Source organism: Pelobates fuscus, chromosome 12 (genome assembly GCF_036172605.1).
Source record: "Pelobates fuscus isolate aPelFus1 chromosome 12, aPelFus1.pri, whole genome shotgun sequence".
Lineage (NCBI taxonomy): Eukaryota > Metazoa > Chordata > Amphibia > Anura > Pelobatidae > Pelobates > Pelobates fuscus.
This window is the reverse complement of record NC_086328.1, coordinates 103405461-103427483: the sequence shown is the minus strand read 5'-3', so window position 1 is coordinate 103427483 and position 22023 is coordinate 103405461. Positions and strand designations below refer to the sequence as shown.

The following is a 22023-nucleotide window of genomic DNA, read 5'->3' as shown; positions in this document are numbered from 1 at the left end:
CTTAGTCACAAACACTGCCCAAAATTGGCGTTTTTTGCATTTTTCACACACAAACAAATACTAACGCTAACTTTGGCCAGTGTTTGTGACCAAATGGCTACTAAAAAAGACTGGACATACCCCATTTGCAATACCTTGGGTTGTCTACTATTGCAAATGGTATGCCATTATGGGTGTAAATTTATTTCCTGGGCTACTATACAGTCTCAAAGGCAACGTAACCAATCTGGAGAATTTCAATTTCAAATGTAATGTGCTATATTTGACCCTGTAACTTCCCAAAACACCATAAAACCTGTACATAGGGGGTACTGTTGCAGTAAAAGCAAACAGTATTATGACATTGACAGTTAAAATGTCATGTAGAACTATAAAAAAATAACAACATTTCTTATTTTCTCCCATTTTTTTCATATTAAATTATGTTTCAAAGCTAAATATTTGATATTAAATGAAAGCCCTGTTTCCCCTGAATAAAATGATATATAATAAGGGGGGGTGCGTTTAATATAAGAGAGGTGAATTACGGTTGGACAGACATATAGCGCAAATGCCAGGTTTTGTTTACGTTTTGTTCTGTTCACAACGTGTACATTTGTCTCAGTCCTTAAGGGGTTAAATCTGTAACAGTATCCTAAATCAATATTTACAATCCATTTTATTATACACTTGTGTTTGTGTTACACATTCCCTAAAAGAATATCCTTGTAAGAGGGTCAACATTTCTTACAGTATCTCTTGATGTAGAAGAAGGGCTGTATCGGTAGGGTATCTCTTACTGATGAAGAAGAAGGGCTGTATCGGTAGGGTATCTCTTACTGATGAAGAAGAAGGGCTGTATCAGTAGGGTATCTCTTACTGATGTAGAAGAAGGGATGTATCAGTAGGGTATCTCTTACTGATGAAGAAGAAGGGATGTATCAGTAGGGTATCTCTTACTGATGAAGAAGAAGGAATGTATCAGAAGTGTATCTCTTACTGATGTAAAAGTAGGGGTGTAGAAGAAGGGTATCTCTTACTGATATAAAATAAATTGATTTTTTTTTTATTGAAATAAAGAAACTATGCTAGTATACTGTAATTTGTTATAAGAGTGTAGCAAGGCATTAGTGTAGTGCTGTAACCATGGTGACACAAGGAAACAAAAGAAAGTAAGAGTGGGAGGGACGCAATGAGCATCTCTTATACACACAGCTATACCGCACATATGCAGAGAATATACAAGTTGTGCAAACCATAACCACCTGTATAATGTAATATATAAATATAATTTATAACGCAATTTATGATATATAATGTGATGTATATTTTTAATACATAAAGCAATACATGGTATATAATGTAATTTATAAATATCATATATAATGTAATTTAGAAATATAATGTAAAAAACGCACTGTTTCTTGTAAGTGGGCTCTTATATTGGATTTTATTAGCTGTCTTTGTTTTTTATGTTCCAATAAATATTTTATTCTCGGTATCCTGCATCCCGGATTCTCTATGGGAATATAAATAAGAAGAAGGAGAAAGCGGCTGATATTTATCCTGAGACCACCTACATTTATCCATTTAACGCCTTTAGTCTGAGCCAGCTTATTGAAGTGGCTCAGCAACATGTGAGTGAGACCAATTTAAATGAATGTTTCACTTTTTTAAACGTTAATCTTTTTCCTGTCTTTTTAATTTGCAGGAATATTTCCATTTTCATATGTGGTAATATTTATTTGTTTTTTTTTAGTGTGCTCTAACCATTGTATTATCTGTTTGCATTGCACTTTTGTGTGTTGTGGAGTGACCCACATAGGTGATAGTAGCACCATACTGTACTGGGTTATACCAATCCTTATATACGGTTTATTTTATGCTACAAATGATTAATTTCTTTTCACAATGATCTACACCCAAATACCCAATACCCATAATATCAAAGCAAAAGCCAGCTTACATAACTGGCAATCAAAGGGTTAAACTCAGTATGTGCAGCATTTCATAGCGTTTTAATGCAGAACATACAGAACTCCAGGCACCATGACCACTTCACATAATTGCGGAATGCGGTCATTACATGCACCAGGATAATTAGTAAATAACCTGCACTAGCTCACTGAAGGAATAAATTGCTCCAGGTTTGGAAATCAAATGGTTAAATCTAGGAACAGCAAACTGAACACTGCCATTATATTTCTAGGTCACGTTTATAAAATCCACGAGAACGACTAATGTACCAACATCGTGGGCGGACAGTGGCGGTGATACTCATAATGGGGGGTTTCAGTGAAATGACAACCTATGCACATAACAGCATCTTTTTAAAAAAATAATAAAAAATAATTATAGTAATATATCAATTAAAAAGGCAAAGAAAGCAAACTGTGTTGCCAAGGAAGAGTATTTCTTGGATACCGGCATAATTAATTTTAATAAGGCGTTTAAAAGTGATCAGCAATTCATCTGGAGGATTTCCATGGCATCTCTCCAGCAGGCAGCGAGCGCCACGCACGCACAATGATTTATGAGCTTGAGTGGAAGCTTAATAGGGTTGACCTCTGTTCTAGGTTAATTTTAAGGAAATCAAGAATAAAACGGCAACATGTAGACTCGTACAATTAATTAGAAGCGACCTTTATACTAGTGTTGTGTTTGGATGTATATTTATAAAGGTACACAGTGCATCATCAAGAACCGTATACAATCCAGGTGATTGTGTAAATCTGTATGTGTAGGGATAGCGTACAGAGGTTTATACAGTGTATATCTGTGTAGATACTAGGGATCGACCGATTATCGGTCTGGCAGATATTATCAGCCGATATTCAAAATTTCCAGCAATATCGGTATCGACCTATAAAGATACCGATATTGCCAATAATGCAGATCAGGGCCGCCATCAGGGCATGACAACCAAGACGGTTGTCATGGGCCCAGCGGTCCTGGGGGGCCCGCAGCACACTCTTACATCCCTTCCCAGCAGCTCCCCTGTCTAAATCTCGTGAGTCCCACAGCCGTCAGAGTGTTGCCATGGGCACGCAGGCCGCAAGAGTTAGACAGGGAGGCTGCTGGGAAGGGAAGTAAGAGTGTTGCTGGGCCCCCTCTGCAGAGTCCATGCCGCCTGATCACCAGAGAATGCCATATCCCCCCTCCCTGGCCATGTAAAAGGCAGGGAGGGGGGACTAAAACAAAATGTACATTTTTTAAAATATTTAAAAAAAAAAAAATGTTTTAATAAAAATGCCCACCCCCCCCCATTTTACACACATTACACACACTCACTGCATTTACTATACACACACTACACAAACACACACACTCTGCATTCATTATATACACAGACTACACAAACACACTGCATTCACTATGCACACACTACACACACACTGCATTCACGTTACACACACACACTCTGCATTGACTATACACACAATACACAAACACACACTCAGCATTCATTATATACAACCTACACAAACACACACAGCATTCATTATACACACACTACACAAACACACACTCTGAATTCACTTTATACAACCTACACAAACACACACTGCATTCCCTATACACACAGTACACACACACACACACACACTGCATTCATTATATAAACCTACACAAACACACACTGCATTCACTATACACACACTACACAAACACACACAAAGCATCCACTACACAAACACACACTGCATCCACTACACAAACACACACTGCATCCACTACACAAACACACACACACACACACACTGCATTCACTAATCAAATACTCTCACTGCATCCACTACACACATATATATTCTTGAAAACATAAAAAATTCTGACTGGCAAAAAAATAAATAATAAACATGTTCAGTTAACAGTAGATTTGTGTAGAGATAGTTTAGTTTTTCAAAACGGTAAATGTGCAGAATATCGGTATCGGTAAGTTATAGGCCTGAAAGTTCACAGATTATCGGTATCAGCTCTAAAAAAATCAATATCGGTCGATCCCTAGTAGATACATTTATAAAATACTGTATATGTATGTGGCTTGTCTGTCTAAAGATTGTAAATCCCCCTGGGGTGCAATCTCGTTCTCGCTCTGCATATTTACAGTTCTCTCCACCTAACATTCTCCTCATTCTTATGATTTTAATAATTATATATAATAATGCTTTCTATTAAAAAAATGAAGAGCCTTAACATTTCAGCATTATTAAGTAGTCCGGTGAACGATGCGAGGAACTCATTATCACTATATGTTACGTCATACCTGAAAAAAATATACCAAATCACAATGAATCCCGACTGTATCATGTTAATACCAATTTCTTATTGCTCAGGTAATGGGGCAGCAATAAGCTATATAACATCATAGAACTTTATATTCCTTACAAATTCTATCTCCTTTAACAATACCGATCCTCCTATGTGGTAGAACATAAAATAAATGATCATAACCCCTCCTCTCTCCCTCCATTGGATAAGCCATCTTCCAATGAAATATTCTCCCATGATCCTCACCGAGCACTTGCTGCTGTCTGCCCCAATTTATTCTGAAGTCTTTGCATTGTGTTTTATATATATTTTTTTGTCCTGCTAGTGGCTAGTATAGCAGACGCATAATAACAGGAGACCCGACTGAACTGAATCTAGTGAGACAGCACTAATTTCATGCTCCTGCCGAGTTACATTTGTTCCCTGGTGTCCTGCAGCAGGAAACTGTCCTCAGAAAAGGAATTATTAGATGTGCCCATCAGCAGCAGAAATAGCAGTGGTGCAGCCTGTGCGACAACGGGGCCCGCAAGTTGAGGAGCGCATCAGGTGGTCAATGAACTTAAGGCTACTCGATATGCATGTGTCCTCAGGGTACGGATCGCGTGCTGTTGATCCATAACAGCACGACCAGGCCCCTTTAATATTTGGTGCCTGGGAGGAAGTGTGTGCAGGTCACTTCCTCCTCGCTAACATACATGGAGCCACGCGGTGGGGAGAGGAGGGGCAAAATTAGTCCCAGCAGCCCTAACTAGCAGAAGCCACCCTCAAGCAGGAAGGAAACAGGAAGATGGCTAAAAGATTGCCAGCACGTGCTGTCTGTATGTTTTTCCATGTGTGTATCTGTATATGTGCCGGTGTGTGTACATATGTATCAGTGTGTATGTGTGTGTGTATGGCAGTGTATGTGTATATGTACATACATCTCAGCATTCAAACGCCAACACTACACATAAATACACCTCGGTATTAGATACCCATGCATTAAGAAACTTATAATCCACAAAAAACAAGCAACTGAATTCAAATGCTAACAGTACACACAAATACACGCCTACATTCACACAGACATACTCCATACGAAAACAGGCTTACATTTAAACACACAAACACTGCTCAGTGCTAATACAACCCTACAAGTATGGGCAAATGGTAGATTTCCAGCTGGCAAAGCATTGTGGAAGTTGTGGAGATCTACCTTTTGGTCACCCTCGCGATAGGAACCACAAATGCAACAGCTTGCTAAAGCAAGTCCAGAGGGCAAGACAAGCATCAGGGTCAGACAATTCAAGTGATCACAAATCCTGGCAGCAAATACAGCAGACATGGAGTATTTTTAAAATTTGACAATTCTGACCTAAAATGTTATATTCTTTTCAAACAGTGATTGTGTTAACAATGCTTCCATTGATGATGGAGCTAAGGTGACCCTAGGGCCCAGGGGTTAGACAGGAACACTGGGACCAAGAATTTGTTTGGCCTCCCTTTACTCCATGTGATGCTTGATTTGGGGTGGCAGTCTGCAGACACATGAAGCCTGAATCCTTCTCTGGTTGAGACAGGAGACATTCTCGCCATCCCAGGAGCATCTGATAAAAACACTGCCAGATAGGACAGAATAGCTGGATAAATGTTATTAATGAGACCAATTAGCATCCTATCGTTATACTCCAGTACTAGACAGGAACATGCGTCATGTCTGGAGAAAAGAGTACACAGAACATGTTATCACATTAATGTCCGGAGGTGGGGGGACAATCAAATCTTGGCATTCTCTGACAGTCTCCTACTGAGACAAGATAAAACACTGAGCCAATCTACCCGTGTACATATCCACTTGTAATTAGCAACAATTCACCAATATAATACATATCACCATCAGGAACAGGTGACATTTTTACAGTAAATCACTGTGGGTACGCATCCCATAGAATGCCCGTGAGTGGAAAAGCAAATTGCAAAGCATACGATTAAAGCAATTATTTGTTAATTACAGCTGGTTACAAGGAAAGCCCAGACCTGGTGGAGGAAATATCTTTATTAACCCGCCACACATATCAATGTTGTTTCCATTTGAATGACGAATGGGACTTTGCAGATATTATGACCCATGTGATGAAAGTTAAGTCACCTAGAAGAAATATTTTATTGTGAAGAAAGGACAATTTAAAAACACCCTTCCAGATTTCTGTGCTTTGCTCTCAATAATGATTTTGCTTCTTTGATCTACAAAGAAGATACACTTGTAGACTGACTATAACTCCAAGCCACACCTGCTTTGCCTGGGCTCCTGTTAGGATATTGAGGACCTACTCCTTTGTCATCGCCGTATGTTCAGCCTCGAAACATAAAGGAAGACACGCTCGTAATAGTTTCCTGAACTTCCAAAATAATTTCCAATACAAAAAAAAAAAAAAAACAGCAGCACAAGCTGGTGATAAACACAATCTGTAGACTTAATTGGAAATTAACAGATCTACAAAAAAAACAGAATAGATATTTTCTCATTTTGCAAAAAAAATAAAAAAATAGATTTCTTTTCTTTGTTGATTCTCTACCCAGGATATGGTCACTCATTTCCGAGAAGGTAATCAAAACCACAGATTTCTTGGGTTACACACGACATACATTCTACTCTAGACAGGGATCGTTTTTCTGCTCTTTCTGACACCATTGAGCAGTGCATCTCTGTAAATGAGAGCAAACATTACTGTTTCCCCAATTCCTCTCTCAGTGATGCTTCATTTCATAAATTAGAGTTCTCACTAAGAGTGAGATTTCACACTGCATTACAGCTACCGTGGAGCCCATGGATCAGCACAGAGCCAGGAGATAGGCATAACAGCCAAGGGAAGTTGAGTGACAGCTAGCAGGCTGGGTGTGGCGGAGCTACGATGGGAGTATTTATACCAGCCATTTTGTGAAGTGGCCACCTTAACTAAACCTAAATTTACCTATCAGTTGTCCCTCCTATCCTCCCTGACTTTGGTTAGGTTACAAAATGTTCACGTTTTTTCACAGCGTTGGGGAATGGCCAGAATAAATCAGGGGGTAGATGGAGGAAAAAGTGGGCATCCGGCGTTTAGTGTGGATTAGGCAGTCTAACACTTGGTTGGTAGGTTCGAGCCTTGGGGTGTAGCGTTGTCTTGGTACACCATTACAATTGAACTTGTGGGTATAGCGGTGTCTTGGTACACCCCTACAATTTAATCTGGTGGAAATGTGGTCATATTGGACGGCCAGTGTCTGTGTTAACATGTTAATTAGATTGTTATTTATTGTTATTATTGTGGGGTCATTGCCAGGGGTATTTTATGTATATGGGGGGGATGTTGGCTTTAATAATATTTGTTGGCAATGACCCTATTTTTTATTCCTCAATTTACAGAGATAGGAACTTAATTCCCTGGGGGCCTAAAAACATCATTTTTTAAACTCTTTCTGGTCTATAATGAAGCAGATTCCTTGTTTTAAGGATAGTTACAAGGGCATTTAAAGATAGATGGATATCCCACATTTTCCGTTCAATGAACCCTGAATGTTGCTCTGTTTGCACATACATGCTCTGCCGTACTGTGCCTCATACGAACCTGCAGCAAAATCTTGTGTCTCCCAAATCCAGGGAGACGGTGCTAAAGGATTTGTCACATTAAAACATCAAAAAGATAAACAAATAACACAACATGTAGAAGGTTTCCTTGATAATGCTCTTTGAAGCGTTCCAAATGCTTACCATGATAAATGGTACTGTTATTGCTGCTGTTATAAGACTCCACCAGCGGCGCCTGCTCCTCAGACTGCTTCATTTTCCGAACTCGTGTTCGGCTGTCTACATTGGATTGGACCATGAGAGGCTCCTGACGTTTCTTCTTCTGTTTCTGCTCTAAGAGGGCTCGCTGGAGACATAAAGGTTATCCGCGTCAAAGGAGCCAGTAATTTATTTCTAATTGACAGCACTGTCATGGTGTCTGGATACTGAATGCGATCTGTCAGCACTGAGATGATGTCTGGATACTAAATGTGATCTGCCTGCCCTGACATGGTGTCTAGATACTGAATGTGATCTGCCTGCACTGATATTGTGTCTGGATACTGAATGTGATCTGATCTGCCTGCACTGACATGGTGTCTGGATATTGAATGTGATCTGATCTGCCTGCACTGACATGGTGTCTGGATACTGAATGTGATCTGATCTGCCTGCACTGACATGGTGTCTGGATACTGAATGTGATCTGCCTGCACTGATATGGTGTCTGGATACTGAATGTGATCTGATCTGCCTGCACTGACATGGTGTCTGGATACTGAATGTGATCTGATCTGTCAGCACTGACATGGTGTCTGGATACTGAATGTGATCTGCCTGCACTGATATGGTGTCTGGATACTAAATGTGATCTGCCTGCACTGACATGATGTCTGGATACTAAATGTGATCTGATCTGCCTGCACTGACATGGTGTCTGGATATTGAATGTGATCTGATCTGCCTGCACTGACATGGTGTCTGGATACTGAATGTGATCTGATCTGCCTGCACTGATATTGTGTCTGGATACTGAATGTAATCTGATCTGCCTGCACTGACATGGTGTCTGGATATTGAATGTGATCTGATCTGCCTGCACTGACATGGTGTCTGGATACTGAATCTGATCTGATCTGCCTGCACTGATATTGTGTCTGGATACTGAATGTGATCTGATCTGCCTGCACTGACATGGTGTCTGGATACTGAATGTGATCTGATCTGCCTGCACTGACATGGTGTCTGGATACTGAATGTGATCTGATCTGCCTGCACTGACATGGTGTCTGGATACTGAATGTGATCTGCCTGCACTGATATGGTGTCTGGATACTGAATGTGATCTGATCTGCCTGCACTGACATGGTGTCTGGATACTGAATGTGATCTGCCTGCACTGACATGGTGTCTGGATACTGAATGTGATCTGATCTGCCTGCACTGACATGGTGTCTGGATACTGAATGTGATCTGCCTGCACTGACATGGTGTCTGGATACTGAATGTGATCTGCCTGCACTGACATGGTGTCTGGATACTGAATGTGATCTGCCTGCACTGATATGGTGTCTGGATACTGAATGTGATCTGATCTGCCTGCACTGACATGGTGTCTGGATACTGAATGTGATCTGCCTGCACTGACACGGTGTCTGGATACTGAATGTGATCTGCCTGCACTGACACGGTGTCTGGATACTGAATGTGATCTGCCTGCACTGACATGGTGTCTGGATACTGAATGTGATCTGCCTGCACTGACATGGTGTCTGGATACTGAATGTGATCTGCCTGCACTGACACGGTGTCTGGATACTGAATGTGATCTGATCTGCCTGCACTGACATGGTGTCTGGATACTGAATGTGATCTGATCTGCACTGACATGATGTCTGGATACTGAATGTGATCTGCCTGCACTGACATGATGTCTGGATACTGAATGTGATCTGATCTGTCAGCACTAACACGGTGTCTGAATACTGAATGTGATCTGCCTGCATTGATATGGTGTCTGGATACTGAATCTGATCTGACCTGCCTGTAATGACATGGCGTCTAGACACTGAATCTGAACTAATCTGCCAGCACTGATATGGTGTCTGGATACTGAATCTGATCTGATCTGCCTGTAATGACATGGCGTCTAGACACTGAATCTGAACTAATCTGCCAGCACTGATATGGTGTCTGGATACTGAATCTGATCTGATCTGCCTGTAATGACATGGCGTCTAGACACTGAATCTGAACTAATCTGCCAGCACTGATATGGTGTCTGGATACTGAATCTGAACTGATCTGCCAGCACTGACATGGTGTCTTGAATCTTGAATCGGATATGCCTGCACTGACATGAACTCAGTTAGCTCAGCTTTCTAAATGATTCTATTGGTAAAACATTTCTATTTTTTTAGTTACAAAAATTCATATAGACTTTAAATGTGACTTCTGTAGATAAATAAGTTGTACGTTTTTTTCTAACCGTATTGAATTATTTGGAAAGCTGATTAAATCAAGACCATTATGCTTGAATATCTTTCTGAATCTGGCCTCAATGATTTTCAGTAAGCTTTTAATATGATTTTTTCAAAATATTAAAATGTCAAAATATATAATACTAAAAAATGGTACATTGAACTATTACAATTATTTGAAAAGCCTATCCAAAAATATTGGAAGCTATAATGCCTGGAAAAACACAATTACTATAGTCTGTAGTCCCCACAGGAGTACACACAGCCACCTACTGTCTATGGCAGCTAGCGAGCAGGACAGACTGATATCTAATCATACAGATAGTGCTATCAAGTCACAAAGAGGTTTATTCACTAAACATTTATCAGTGGTTAATTTAAATAGCAGAATATGGAAAATATCCATCTTGGCTGATTTAGAGATATTTTTTTTTTTTTTACATTTCACAAATTTGCTCTGATGACACGGCACTTACTGCTAAACGAATTGACCCTTTAATACGTACAGGAAGCGGGAACTGGTAGCCGCCATAACTCACCTGTCTGTCGAGCTTCTGCTGCCGTAAGCTGCTGGTTTCATCATCCAGAACACTAAAAAAAAAAAAACAGTAAAAAATAAAGAAATATATCATATAATAAATATATTGCATAATCTATATATCCATACAGTAAAGATACCATAAAAATAACACAATGAGAAATTATAGTCTGCCAATCACAAACACGATAAATATTCCCAGGGACATTTCTCTCTCTGTCCTATTCAATCTGCCCCTGACTCCATTTATCTTTTGTTCTGTCTGGATCATTTTGTTTTGTCTGGATCTGTCCGGGGAGCACAAGCAGCGTGGAACCTCCAAAGCTGGTTTTAGAATAAGTCTGGAATGTGGTGTTATAATCAGGGCCGTCTTTAGCGCGGGGCAAACGGGCGAGCTGCCCCGGGCCCAGCGATTTGAGCAGCCCCCATGTACCCGGCGGTGCGGCTGCACAGAGCCGCACCGGCCCGCCAACTAAGGATCCCCCCTGGGTGGCCCATGCACTAAAGGCCACCCGGTAAGCTTAAAAAGCGCAACTGGGCCCCTTTCTGTACCGGCTGGGAGGAAGTGAGTGCCGCACGTCACTTCCTCCCACCGGAGATAATAGCCGCGCGGGAGGAAAAAGGCAGGAGGAGGGGAGTTCCAGAGGAGAACTCCCATCTGCCTCAGCCTGCCACTGGACCCCTGGGAAACCACCCTCCAGGAAAAGGTAAGAACCTGGAGGGTGGCTAAATGTGTGTGTGTGTGTGTGTGTGTGTCAGTAGTATGTCTGTGTGTGTCAGTATGTTTGTGTGTGTCAGTATGTCTGTGTGTGTATGTCAGTATGTCTGTGTGTGTATGTCAGTGTCTGTGTGTGTGTCAGTATGTTTGTGTGTGTCAGTATGTCTGTGTGTGTATGTCAGTATGTCTGTGTGTGTATGTCAGTATCTGTGTGTGTGTCAGTATGTTTGTGTGTGTGTGTGTGTCAGTATGTCTGTGTGTGTATGTCAGTGTCTGTGTGTGTGTCAGTATGTTTGTTTGTATGTGTGTGTGTGTGTGTGTGTGTGTGTCAGTATGTCTGTGTGTGTATGTCAGTGTCTGAATGTGTGTGTCAGTATGTCTGTGTGTATGTCAGTATCTCTGTGTGTGTGTCAGTATGTCTGTGTGTGTGTATGTCAGTATGTCTGTGTGTGTGTGTGTCAGTATGTCTGTGTGTGTATGTCAGTATGTCTGTGTGTGTGTGTGTGTCAGTATGTCTGTGTGTGTATGTCAGTATGTCTGTGTCAGTATGTCTGTGTGTGTGTATGTCAGTATGTATGTGTGTGTGTCAGTATGTGTGTGTGCATGTCAGTATGTTTGTGTGTGTGTATGTCAGTGTGTTTGTGTGTGTGTGTATGTCAGTATGTCTGTGTGTGTGTATGTCAGTGTGTGTGTCAGTATGTTTGTGTGTGTGTATGTCAGTGTGTGTGTGTGTGTGTCAGTGTGTGTGTGTGTGTGTGTCAGCATGCCTGTCGGTGTGTATGTTAGTATGCCTGTGTGTGTCAGTATCCATGTGTGTGTGTCAGAATGTCTGTGTGTGTGTCAGAATGTCTGTGTGTGTCAATACATCTGTCTGTGTGTGTTTCAGTATATCTGTCAGTGTATGTGTATGTGTGTGTCAGTATGTCTGAATGTATATAAGTATATATTTGTGTGTCAGTGTATGTGTGTCAGTATGTATCTGCAAATGTTTTAATATATCTGTCTGTGTGTGTGTATGTGTCAGAAGGTCTGTCAGTGTGATTGGGCGTAATTGGGGGGGGGGGGGGAGGGGCAGGGCCTAGGGGGCCCAATAAAATGCTTTGCCCAGGGTCCTATTCATATTCTAGACGGCCGTGATACCGCCTCTCCTGCCCTCCCATCGTATCCGTCTAAGCAAGTTATCTGCCTGTTTGGGCGAGCTGGGGCAGTTACGTGAAAGTAATAGAACAATGAAGTGTGAAGTGTCCAGAGCTTAAAAATAAACAGATGTGTTCCAACCCACTCCAGTGTTCCAACCCACTCAAGAGCTATGTGAGAATTATAGCATCGTTAGGGCTTATTCACTAAAGTGAGAATTCAAAGTGAATTTGAAATATTAGTCCAAATTAGCCAAACTGGAAGCATAGTGGACTTTTTTTCAGATTCAGCTATTTTGGATCGGGAAAAAACTGAGTCGTGAGCAACATTGAGGGGTTTCTCTGTTCTGAAATCGCCCATTTTGCATTGTTCGCCCCCACTGAGCGTAACTGCGTGTTCTTTTCATTTCATCTAATGTTTTTATTCCCCAAAATAACTCTTTAGAGCTGTCAGTGCGCTGCAATGAGCAACAAACAATACCAGAGGGAACATTTTGTCTGATCACCGTAGGTAAAACTGTAGCGAAAAACTTGCTCTGTTCTTGTAGTGTTATGAAAGGAGGTGCTTTTAAAATGCCATCAAATAGTTTATTGTTTTCGTTGTAAGTTATAGCATCCCACTCTCCTGTTTAGTCATTCAGTGCTCTGGGACTCCGGGAATACAGCAGTTACAAGCTCCGATCTCTGTGTAGTGTGTATTCGTTTGTGTTAAACTATAAATATATTTTCATTACAAGGTATTATTGTGATTAAGTTAAAGTTATTTCCTTAAAACATCTGCTTTATTGATAGAAACACACATTAAAGGAATTTTCCAAGCACCATAACCTCTACTGCTCACCGTATCATTATAACTTATTGTACTTTTACAGCTCATTGTATTAAAGGATCACTAGAGTGTCAGGAAAACAAACCCCTTCAGCAGCCTTAATCCAGCGCCGGGCTCACTCGGCACGGGTGACCTCTCCTCCCCCAACGACATCAGCTCCCGAGTGGAGCAGAATGCGCATGCGCGGAAAGAGCCGCACACGCATTCTAACAGTCCGTAGGAAAACATTTCTAAACGCTTTCCTATGGACGTTCTGCACGCTGGATGCGAATTTCGCATCCAGCGTCGCAGAAGCGCCCCTAGTGGCTGTCAGGAAGACAGCCACTAGAGGTTTGATTAACCCTGCTATGTAAACATAGCAGTTTCTGTGAAACTGCTATGTTTACATGTGAAGGGTAAAAACCTGGGGGACCTGGCACCCAGACCACTTAATTGAGCTGAAGTGGTCTGGGTGACTATAGTGTCCCTTTAATATAGCTTATTATACCTTTACAGATCATTGTATTACTGTAGCTGATTGTACTTTTACAGCTTATTAGACTTGTACACAGTGAGAAATTATGGTTTATGAGAAAATGGAACAGTTATTGGAACACTCAAATTTTCGTTAGTTTGGCCAAATCAGAAGAACAAAACAAAAGCAGGAAAATGGGCCAATCAGTGTGCTGGGAAATATATAGAGTATAATGGGAGTAGAGGACGCCCTATTAAGCATCTAAACATTTAAGGGGTTGTCTCCTTGGAGGAGGGAGTGCAACTAATAGGACAGTTTGTTTCCAGGATATTTGTTTAGCAGGGTGTCATTCCAGCCTGCCAATCTCTCTCTGCTTTCTCCTCTGTCAGTTTTTCCGCCATTCGTTTTCGGTAGGGTAGTTGCTTATGTGGCACTGAGTTTCGCCTCTACCTTGTTGGGTTGGTTGGTTGCCTGGTCGAGCACTCCGATTTGCCCCGTTTAGTTTTTCAAATCTCCTGTGGTAGCTGTTTGTTATCTTGGCTTGGCAGCGCCACTGCTCTCTTCAGCAAGAGTTATATCCCATTTCCCTATCCTGCGAGAGGGTGCGGCTCCAGGCTAATACAGAGATTGAGGTCCCGCATTTATTCAGATTACCTTTACCTGAGGCTCTGAAAGGCGAATACATTTTAAAAAAAACTTTTAAAACATTATTCCTGGGACAGCTGACCCTTGATTTTCAGCTGAGGCCGTATTAAGTAAAGGCCTACTGTTCTGTTTACTGCGTGGCCAGCAGTGGAGTTATAAATTAGTGTTTATTTGCTAAGGGAGATTGTTTATCCTGTGTCATAGTTTAAATTTCTATTAAAGGGACACTATAGTAACAAAAACTATTTTAGGGTAATGAAGCAGTTTTAGTGTATAGATCATGCCCTGCAGTCTCACTGCTCAATTCTCTGTCATTTTGGGAGTTAAATTACTTTGTTTATGTAGCCCTAGTCACACCTCCCTGCATGTGACTTACACAGCCATCATAAACACTTCCTGTAAAGAGAGATCTAATGTTTAAACTTCCTTTATTGCACAGTCTGTTTAAAGCACTTTAGCTTGCTGGAAAGCTTTATGTTTGAAGAGTGTGTCCTCTTTTTTTCATTTTCTGAAATATTGCAGATTTTAATAGAAGTTTACACCTTTATAAGTTATAGTGGTTACACCCCCTGGCTTTTCAAGCAGAAAACTGGTCCTGTTACTTCCTGGCTTGGTTAGCCTATTTGCACTGAACCCAAGAGGCAGCAATTACCAAGAGCATTGGGAAGTCAGTGACTGAACAGCCGCAGAGTCTAGGAGGGCTGGCACAGGCAGCAGACAAGGGATCTGCAGTTTTTGTAGGCTGTTTGTAGATATAACTACATTAAACATTTATAATTAAATGCATACAAGTTTTCATGTGGGTTATATCTGCTAAATTGTGATGTATATTTATTTTGTATTTGGGCAGCAAAATGTCCCTTTAAGTTAGCATGTCTTACCTCCTGCTCTGTTAATTGCTTGCTAAACCCTGCAGGAGCCTACTGTGTGTGTGATTGAAGTTCATGTAACAGAGCAGAGGATAAACACTTCTAAGGTAAGTTAACATCTGATTAAAAATTTAAACTTTTTTTATGCAGACTATGTGAGTCACAGACAGTGGAAGTGTAGCTAATGCTGCATTTACAGAAACATAAGTAATTTAACTCCTAAATGGCAGATAATTGAGCAGTGAGTCTGGAGGGACATGATCTATACACAGCAACTGCTTCATTAACAAAAGTTTGTTATGGTGCTTAGCGTATTCCTCTAAATGTCTGTAGCTGCAAATTCTCATTGGCTGTTGTCCTGATATAAGATATACTCTGTGCATTAATCCTGTGGAAGATGGGAAGGCGATGTTTAATGACAGGAGATCCTGCATGAATCGACTCTGTTTATAGATTTGTATTACCGTATATACTCGAGTATAAGCCGAGTTTTTCAGCACATTTTTTGTGCTGAAAAACCCCAACTCGGCTTATACTCGAGTCAGTGTCTGTAGTATGGCAATTTAGATTGCCATAATACAGACAATGGGGCTGGCAGCAAACGCTTACCTCTCCTGCAGCTCCTGTCAGCTCCCTCCACCTCCGCGCCGGTCCGTTCAGCACCTCTGTCAGCTCCCAGTGTAAGTCTCGCGAGAGCCGCGGGGTCATAGTGCGGCTCTCGCGAGACTTACACTGGGAGCTGACAGAGGTGCTGACCGGACCGGCGCGGAGGAGAAGGGAGCTGACAGGAGCTGCAGGAGAGGTAAGTGCTCTCTGCCAGTCCCCCTCCCCCCACTGAACTGCCAATGCCACTGGACCACCAGGGAAGGAGAGCCCCCTCCCTGCCATGTATCAAGCAGGGAGGGGGGACGAAAAAAAAAAAATAACAATAAAATAAAATAAAAATAATAATAATAAAAAATAATAATAACATAACAAAAAATATGTTTTTATTTTTAAAAATTATTTATTATAATTTATTATAATATAATAAAATTATAATTTAAAAAAAAATAATAAAAATGCCCACCCCCCACCAAGGCTCTGCAACACAAACACACACTGCATCACACACACACTGCATCACACACACACTGCACTCATACACACACTGCATCACACACACAGCATTCATACACACACACTGCACTCATATACACACACACTGCATTCATACACACACTGCATTCATACACACACTGCACTCATACACACACACTGCGCACTCATACACACACTGTGCACTCATACACACACTGCGCACTCATACACACACTGTGCACTCATACACACACACTGCATTCATACACACACACTGCATTCATACACACACACTGCACTCATACACACACACTGCACTCATACACACACACTGCACTCATACACACACACACTGCATTCATACACACACACTGCACTCATACACAAACACTGCACTCATACACACACACTGCGCACTCATACACACACTGCATTTATACTCACACACTGCACTCATACACACACTGCATTCATACACACACACTGCATTCATTATATACACACACACTGTAAATAAATATTCAATTAATATAATTTTTTTAGGATCTAATTTTATTTAGAAATTAACCAGTAGCTGCTGCATTTCCCACCCTAGTCTTATACTCAAGTCAATAAGTTTTCCTAATTTTTGGGGGGTAAAATTAGGGGCCTCGGCTTATATTCGAGTCGGCGTATACTCGAGTATATACGGTACTTTAAATGGTAGCTGTTAATGGCTCATTTAACGTGTGAGCCGCATTATATTACCTGACCGAGCAGAACGGTGATCCATCAGATACACTTACCTGACACCTTCTAGATCTGCATGGTTTAACTCTTTGAGAGCCTGATTAATGTTGCTAAAAAAAAGCAACTTGCAAAGTTATCACTATTATTATTATCACCATTATTTATTACCAAGGACAATGTTCAGGAAACATGAGTGCAGAATTTAGACCAAATAATAAAGTTGTAAATTCTGTCCAGATTATCTGAGTGAGAGACTCTCTGTTTACTCTTAGTCCTGGAAGTAATCCACACTTTTATTAAACATTTACAAAAATAATAACGCAAGCCTTTGAAAACATTTTGTACAAAAAAAAAAAATAATAATTGTGAATTCACTTTTTAACTGAGAAGGAGGGTTATAGATTATTGAACCTTACAACGTCGTAAGAGAGCGATGTCTGCAATATCAAAGTGTGGCTAAAATGTATGAACAGGAAATCATTTAAAATAATCATTTTTTTCTAGTGTTGTAAATCCAATCTAGTCTCTTTTAAAAGGCAGAGTTTATCTTTTTTGTAGAAATGTTATGTTATCCAGCTGTGGCTGTTATGTTGCGTCACCGTGGCTGTTATGTTGTAACACCGTGGATGTTATCTTGGGTCTCCATGGCTGTTCTCTTGTCATCATGGTTGATACATTGTGTCACCGTGGCTGTTATGTTGTGTCACAGTGGCTGTTATGTTGTCACCATGGCTGATACATTGTCACCATGGTTGTTGTGTTGTGTCACCGTGGCTGTTTTGTTGTGTCACCATGGCTGTTATATTGTGTCATCATGGCTGATACATTGTGTCACTGTGGCTGTTATGTTGTGTCACCGTGGCTGTTGCGTTGTGTCACCTTGCCCCATCCACACTTTTCGTTCGAGGTGGAGAAGATTATACAGATTCTCTCCTGACTTCTCCTTGAACTGATGTATTTTATAGAAATCCTGGGATAATGACATGTCAAACTCCCGGTTATATGATTTATGATAATTATTATTTATCATTATTCATTTGAGATGTAGTGTTGATTCAATTTTTCTTTGTGACAATGACTTACTTTCTTTTGACAAAGTACTGGCCAACAGCATTCCATGTCATATTGCTTTGTCTATTGCGATGGCTTTCTGGCTCGTAGAATTGATAGCTGGTAGGTTGTAGATCCGAGGGGAAGACTTACTTTAGGTGCCCATCCTGAAAGTGGCTTAAAGGGACACTATAGTCATGAGAACAACTACAGCAGGGCCAGATTAAGAGCCCATTGGGCCTGGTGCTGATAATTATGATGGGCCTAATTACAGAATCTTATCAACCAAAAACCATAAAACAGTCATACCTCCCAAGTGTCATGTATCGATGGAGATGGTGCTGGAGGGAAACTCATAGGATGTAGCTATAAGAAAACACATAACCTATGATAATCTCTCTCTAATTTATGCTTTTATCTTTTAAATAAATCCATACCCCCAAACAGCAGTGTTCAGCGAAGCAGGAGGTCAACGGGCAGGGTAAAAGGGTGGCCACTGGTGCGAATCACGTAATCAGAACTCCCGAAAGGGGGCGAACATGCCTAAATAGGGGGTATGTCTGCCCAAAGAATTGGAAGGCCAGCCTGGCATGAATGCATGTCAGGCTGCCTGCCAATCATGCAGGCTGGCCAACTAAGGGCATACTATGCAGACAGCACCCTGAGATTGACATGAATGCGTCAAATGATGCGCCTACTCCACGCTTTCTAAGGACTGTCCCCTAGCACTCACATGTCCACTTGTCTCCTTACCTTCTTACTAGCAGGCAGAAGTTCTTGGTGTATAGTCTGGGACAGAGAAAAGGTGTATGTAGTGAGTGTAGAAGAAAGAGGACATGCCACAGTGTTAGAGAGACAAAGTCAGCATTACCTTAACTAATTTAATTGTCAGCCAGTCCACACAGGTTTTGTTCCCGTACATGCCTCTTAAGTTTCCATACTTAAGCAAGAGTATGTGAAGAGTAGTTAGGGTTGCCACATTTCTTGGAAAAAAATACTGACCTTAATTATTTGCATAATTAATTATGTATGAGTTACATCACATGATGTAAATCACAAGGAGTGACATAAGAGACAATTCTGTAAAATCACAAAAAAACTACTTACAGTTTGATTCTGCTGTATAGATGGATTGCTCCCAGTGTCTGTGTCCCTATGTATCAGTGTCTCAGTGTCCCCATGTCGCCCAGTCCCCTAGTCTCCCAGTGTCTCAGTGTCCCCATTTCTCACAGTGTCCCGTAGTGTCTGTGTCCCCAGGTCTCCCAGTGTTTCTATGTATCAGTGTCCCTATGTATCAAAGTGTGTCAGTGTCCTCTCGTGTGTCCATGTCGCCCAGTGTCCCCTTGTGTCTCAGGGTCCCCATGTATCACAATGTCCTCTAGTGTCTGCATCCCCATGCCGCCCAGTGTCCCCTAGTGTCTGTGTCCCCATGTCTCTGTGTCCCCTTGTGTCTGTGTCCCCATGTCTCCCAGTGTCCTCATGTCACTTGGATACATGGGGACACTGAGAGACATGGGGACACTGGGCAACATGGGGGCACTGGGAGACGTGGGGACATTGAGACACTTGGGGACACATGGGGCACTTGTGGATACAGACATGGGGACACTGAGACATTTGAGGACACTGAGGCACTTGGGGACACTGGGAGACATGGGGGCACTTGGAGACATGGGGACACTGAGCAACATGGGGCACTGGGAGACATGGGGACACAGACACTTAGGGACACTGGGAGACATGGGGCCTATTACATGGGCATGGGTCTGGAGCTACAGCTCCATCAGCCCCTATATTAATCCAGCCCTGAACTACAGCTTAATGTAATTTGTCTGGTCAGTATAGTCAGTCCCTGCAGGCTTTTTGCAGTAAACACTGTCTTTTCAGAGAAATGTATGGAGACACTGAATTTCCTGACAGATATGCATTGATTCAAGGAGGAGATGCTGATTGGCCAGGGCGGCATTTGGCTCTGCCCCCTCACCCACCTCCTTAGCTGGGATCTTCAGAATTGACAATTTCAGTCACTCCAATGATTTCTTACAGGAAAGCATTGTTATGGGTTGAAATCATCACTTCTGATTATGTCAGCCAAGGAGGCAGATCAGTGGCAGAGCCAGCAGCAGCAGACTGGAATAAATATAAGATCTTACTATATTTAGGGGGCAAGGGTGGGCCAGGGGGACTAGATGGTGTTTTTAACACTATGGGTCAGGAATACATTTGTGTTCCTGACCCAATAGTTTTCTTTTAAATCAGGGGTGCCTAAAAGGTAGATCCCCAGATGTTGTAGCACTAGAACCCCCATGGTACTTTGCATGCCTTTAGAATGATTTTAGAATGACAAAGCAATATGGAAGTAGTTTTAAAACATCTAGGGATCTACCTTTTGGGCACCCCTGCTTTATACCGTCAAGATCAAAGTGAAGGTCAGAGACGGCACTGAGATCCTAACTGGGTACAATTACAGCTTCCAATGGATGGATTTAAGGCTAGGTTCAGTTGCAAAGATTTAGCAGACAGAATAGGTAATACAACTGACTGTCTTGGCACAGCTGGGGCATGTAATGCAAATTACCTTAACTCCCATGGATCAGTGCATGTGGACACTGTGAGGGATCATGTACATATGGCACTATGATAGGGATGGAATGGAGCACTATGGGTAGATACTGGTGGATGGACCTGGAGGTAAGTGTGTTTTAAGCACTCCTCAGTCGAGTAGGCAATGGGATATTTATTGTGAAGATGGAATGAGGAACTGTCAGAGAATTGATTGCTGCCTCTAAAGAGGACCTGACATTTTCATTAAATGAACCACTTTAAAAGAGTACTACTACCAGATACAATAGGAGTTATGTATAAAAAGTGTCTGTTCTGAAAACTGGAGCAAACATGGAGAAGGTCCGGAGTCACCAATGCAATGCGTATGCTGGTTCCACTGGTTTCCGTGGTGACTGACTAATTTTCAAACTTTAGACCACTTTTTAGAACATGACACTTTTGATACAAAACCTCCACAGATTTAATCAAACCACGCTATTATCAGTTTAGTTGTATTTACTCGATTTGTGCATTTGGTTTCGGACGAATTGTGGTTCCTCTAAATTTAGGCTGATTAACAGTTGGGCCTAATTCCATATCTCTGAAGCACCAAATGACTAGCATGATGAACGGGCTTATTTGTTTGCTTTGTGATTTGGAGTTTGCAATAATAATAGTAACACACCGAACTGTAAAAATATAATGAGCTGTAATCAAACGCTGAGCTGTATTAATACAATAAGCTATAATAATGCAATGAGCTGTAATGACACAATAAACTGTAATAATACACTGAGGGTTAATAATACAATGAGCTGTAATCATACACTCTGCTGTAATAATACAATAAGCTGTAATAATGCAATAAGCTGTAATAATACACTAAGCTATAATAATACACTTAGCTGTAATAATACAACAAGCAGTACTAAATACAATGAACAATATTAATACACTGACTTATAATGATACACTGAGCTGTGATAATACAATGATTTATAATAATACAATAAGCCATACGAATACACTGAGCTGTAATAATGCAATGAGCTGTAATAATACAATAAACTGAAATAGTACAATGAGCTGTAATAGTACAATAAGCTGTAATAATATAATGAGCTGTAATGATGTAATACGCTGTACTAATGCAGTGAACTGTAGTGATATAATA

General features: G+C 41.2%; 1 protein-coding gene across 8 annotated transcripts in view; it reads right to left on the bottom strand.

The window, feature by feature from the left end:
- The window catches only part of TUB (TUB bipartite transcription factor), a 210765-nt gene that overhangs the window by 44922 nt on the left and 143820 nt on the right, over positions 1–22023 (bottom strand). For all 8 annotated transcript variants that reach the window (XM_063438592.1, XM_063438593.1, XM_063438594.1 and 5 more), the window contains 2 exons: positions 10797–10848; positions 7982–8144 (listed from right to left, as the gene is read on the bottom strand). In XM_063438592.1, the coding sequence (XP_063294662.1) occupies positions 7982–8144; positions 10797–10848 (215 nt within the window). The remainder of the gene's footprint in view (positions 1–7981; positions 8145–10796; positions 10849–22023) is intronic.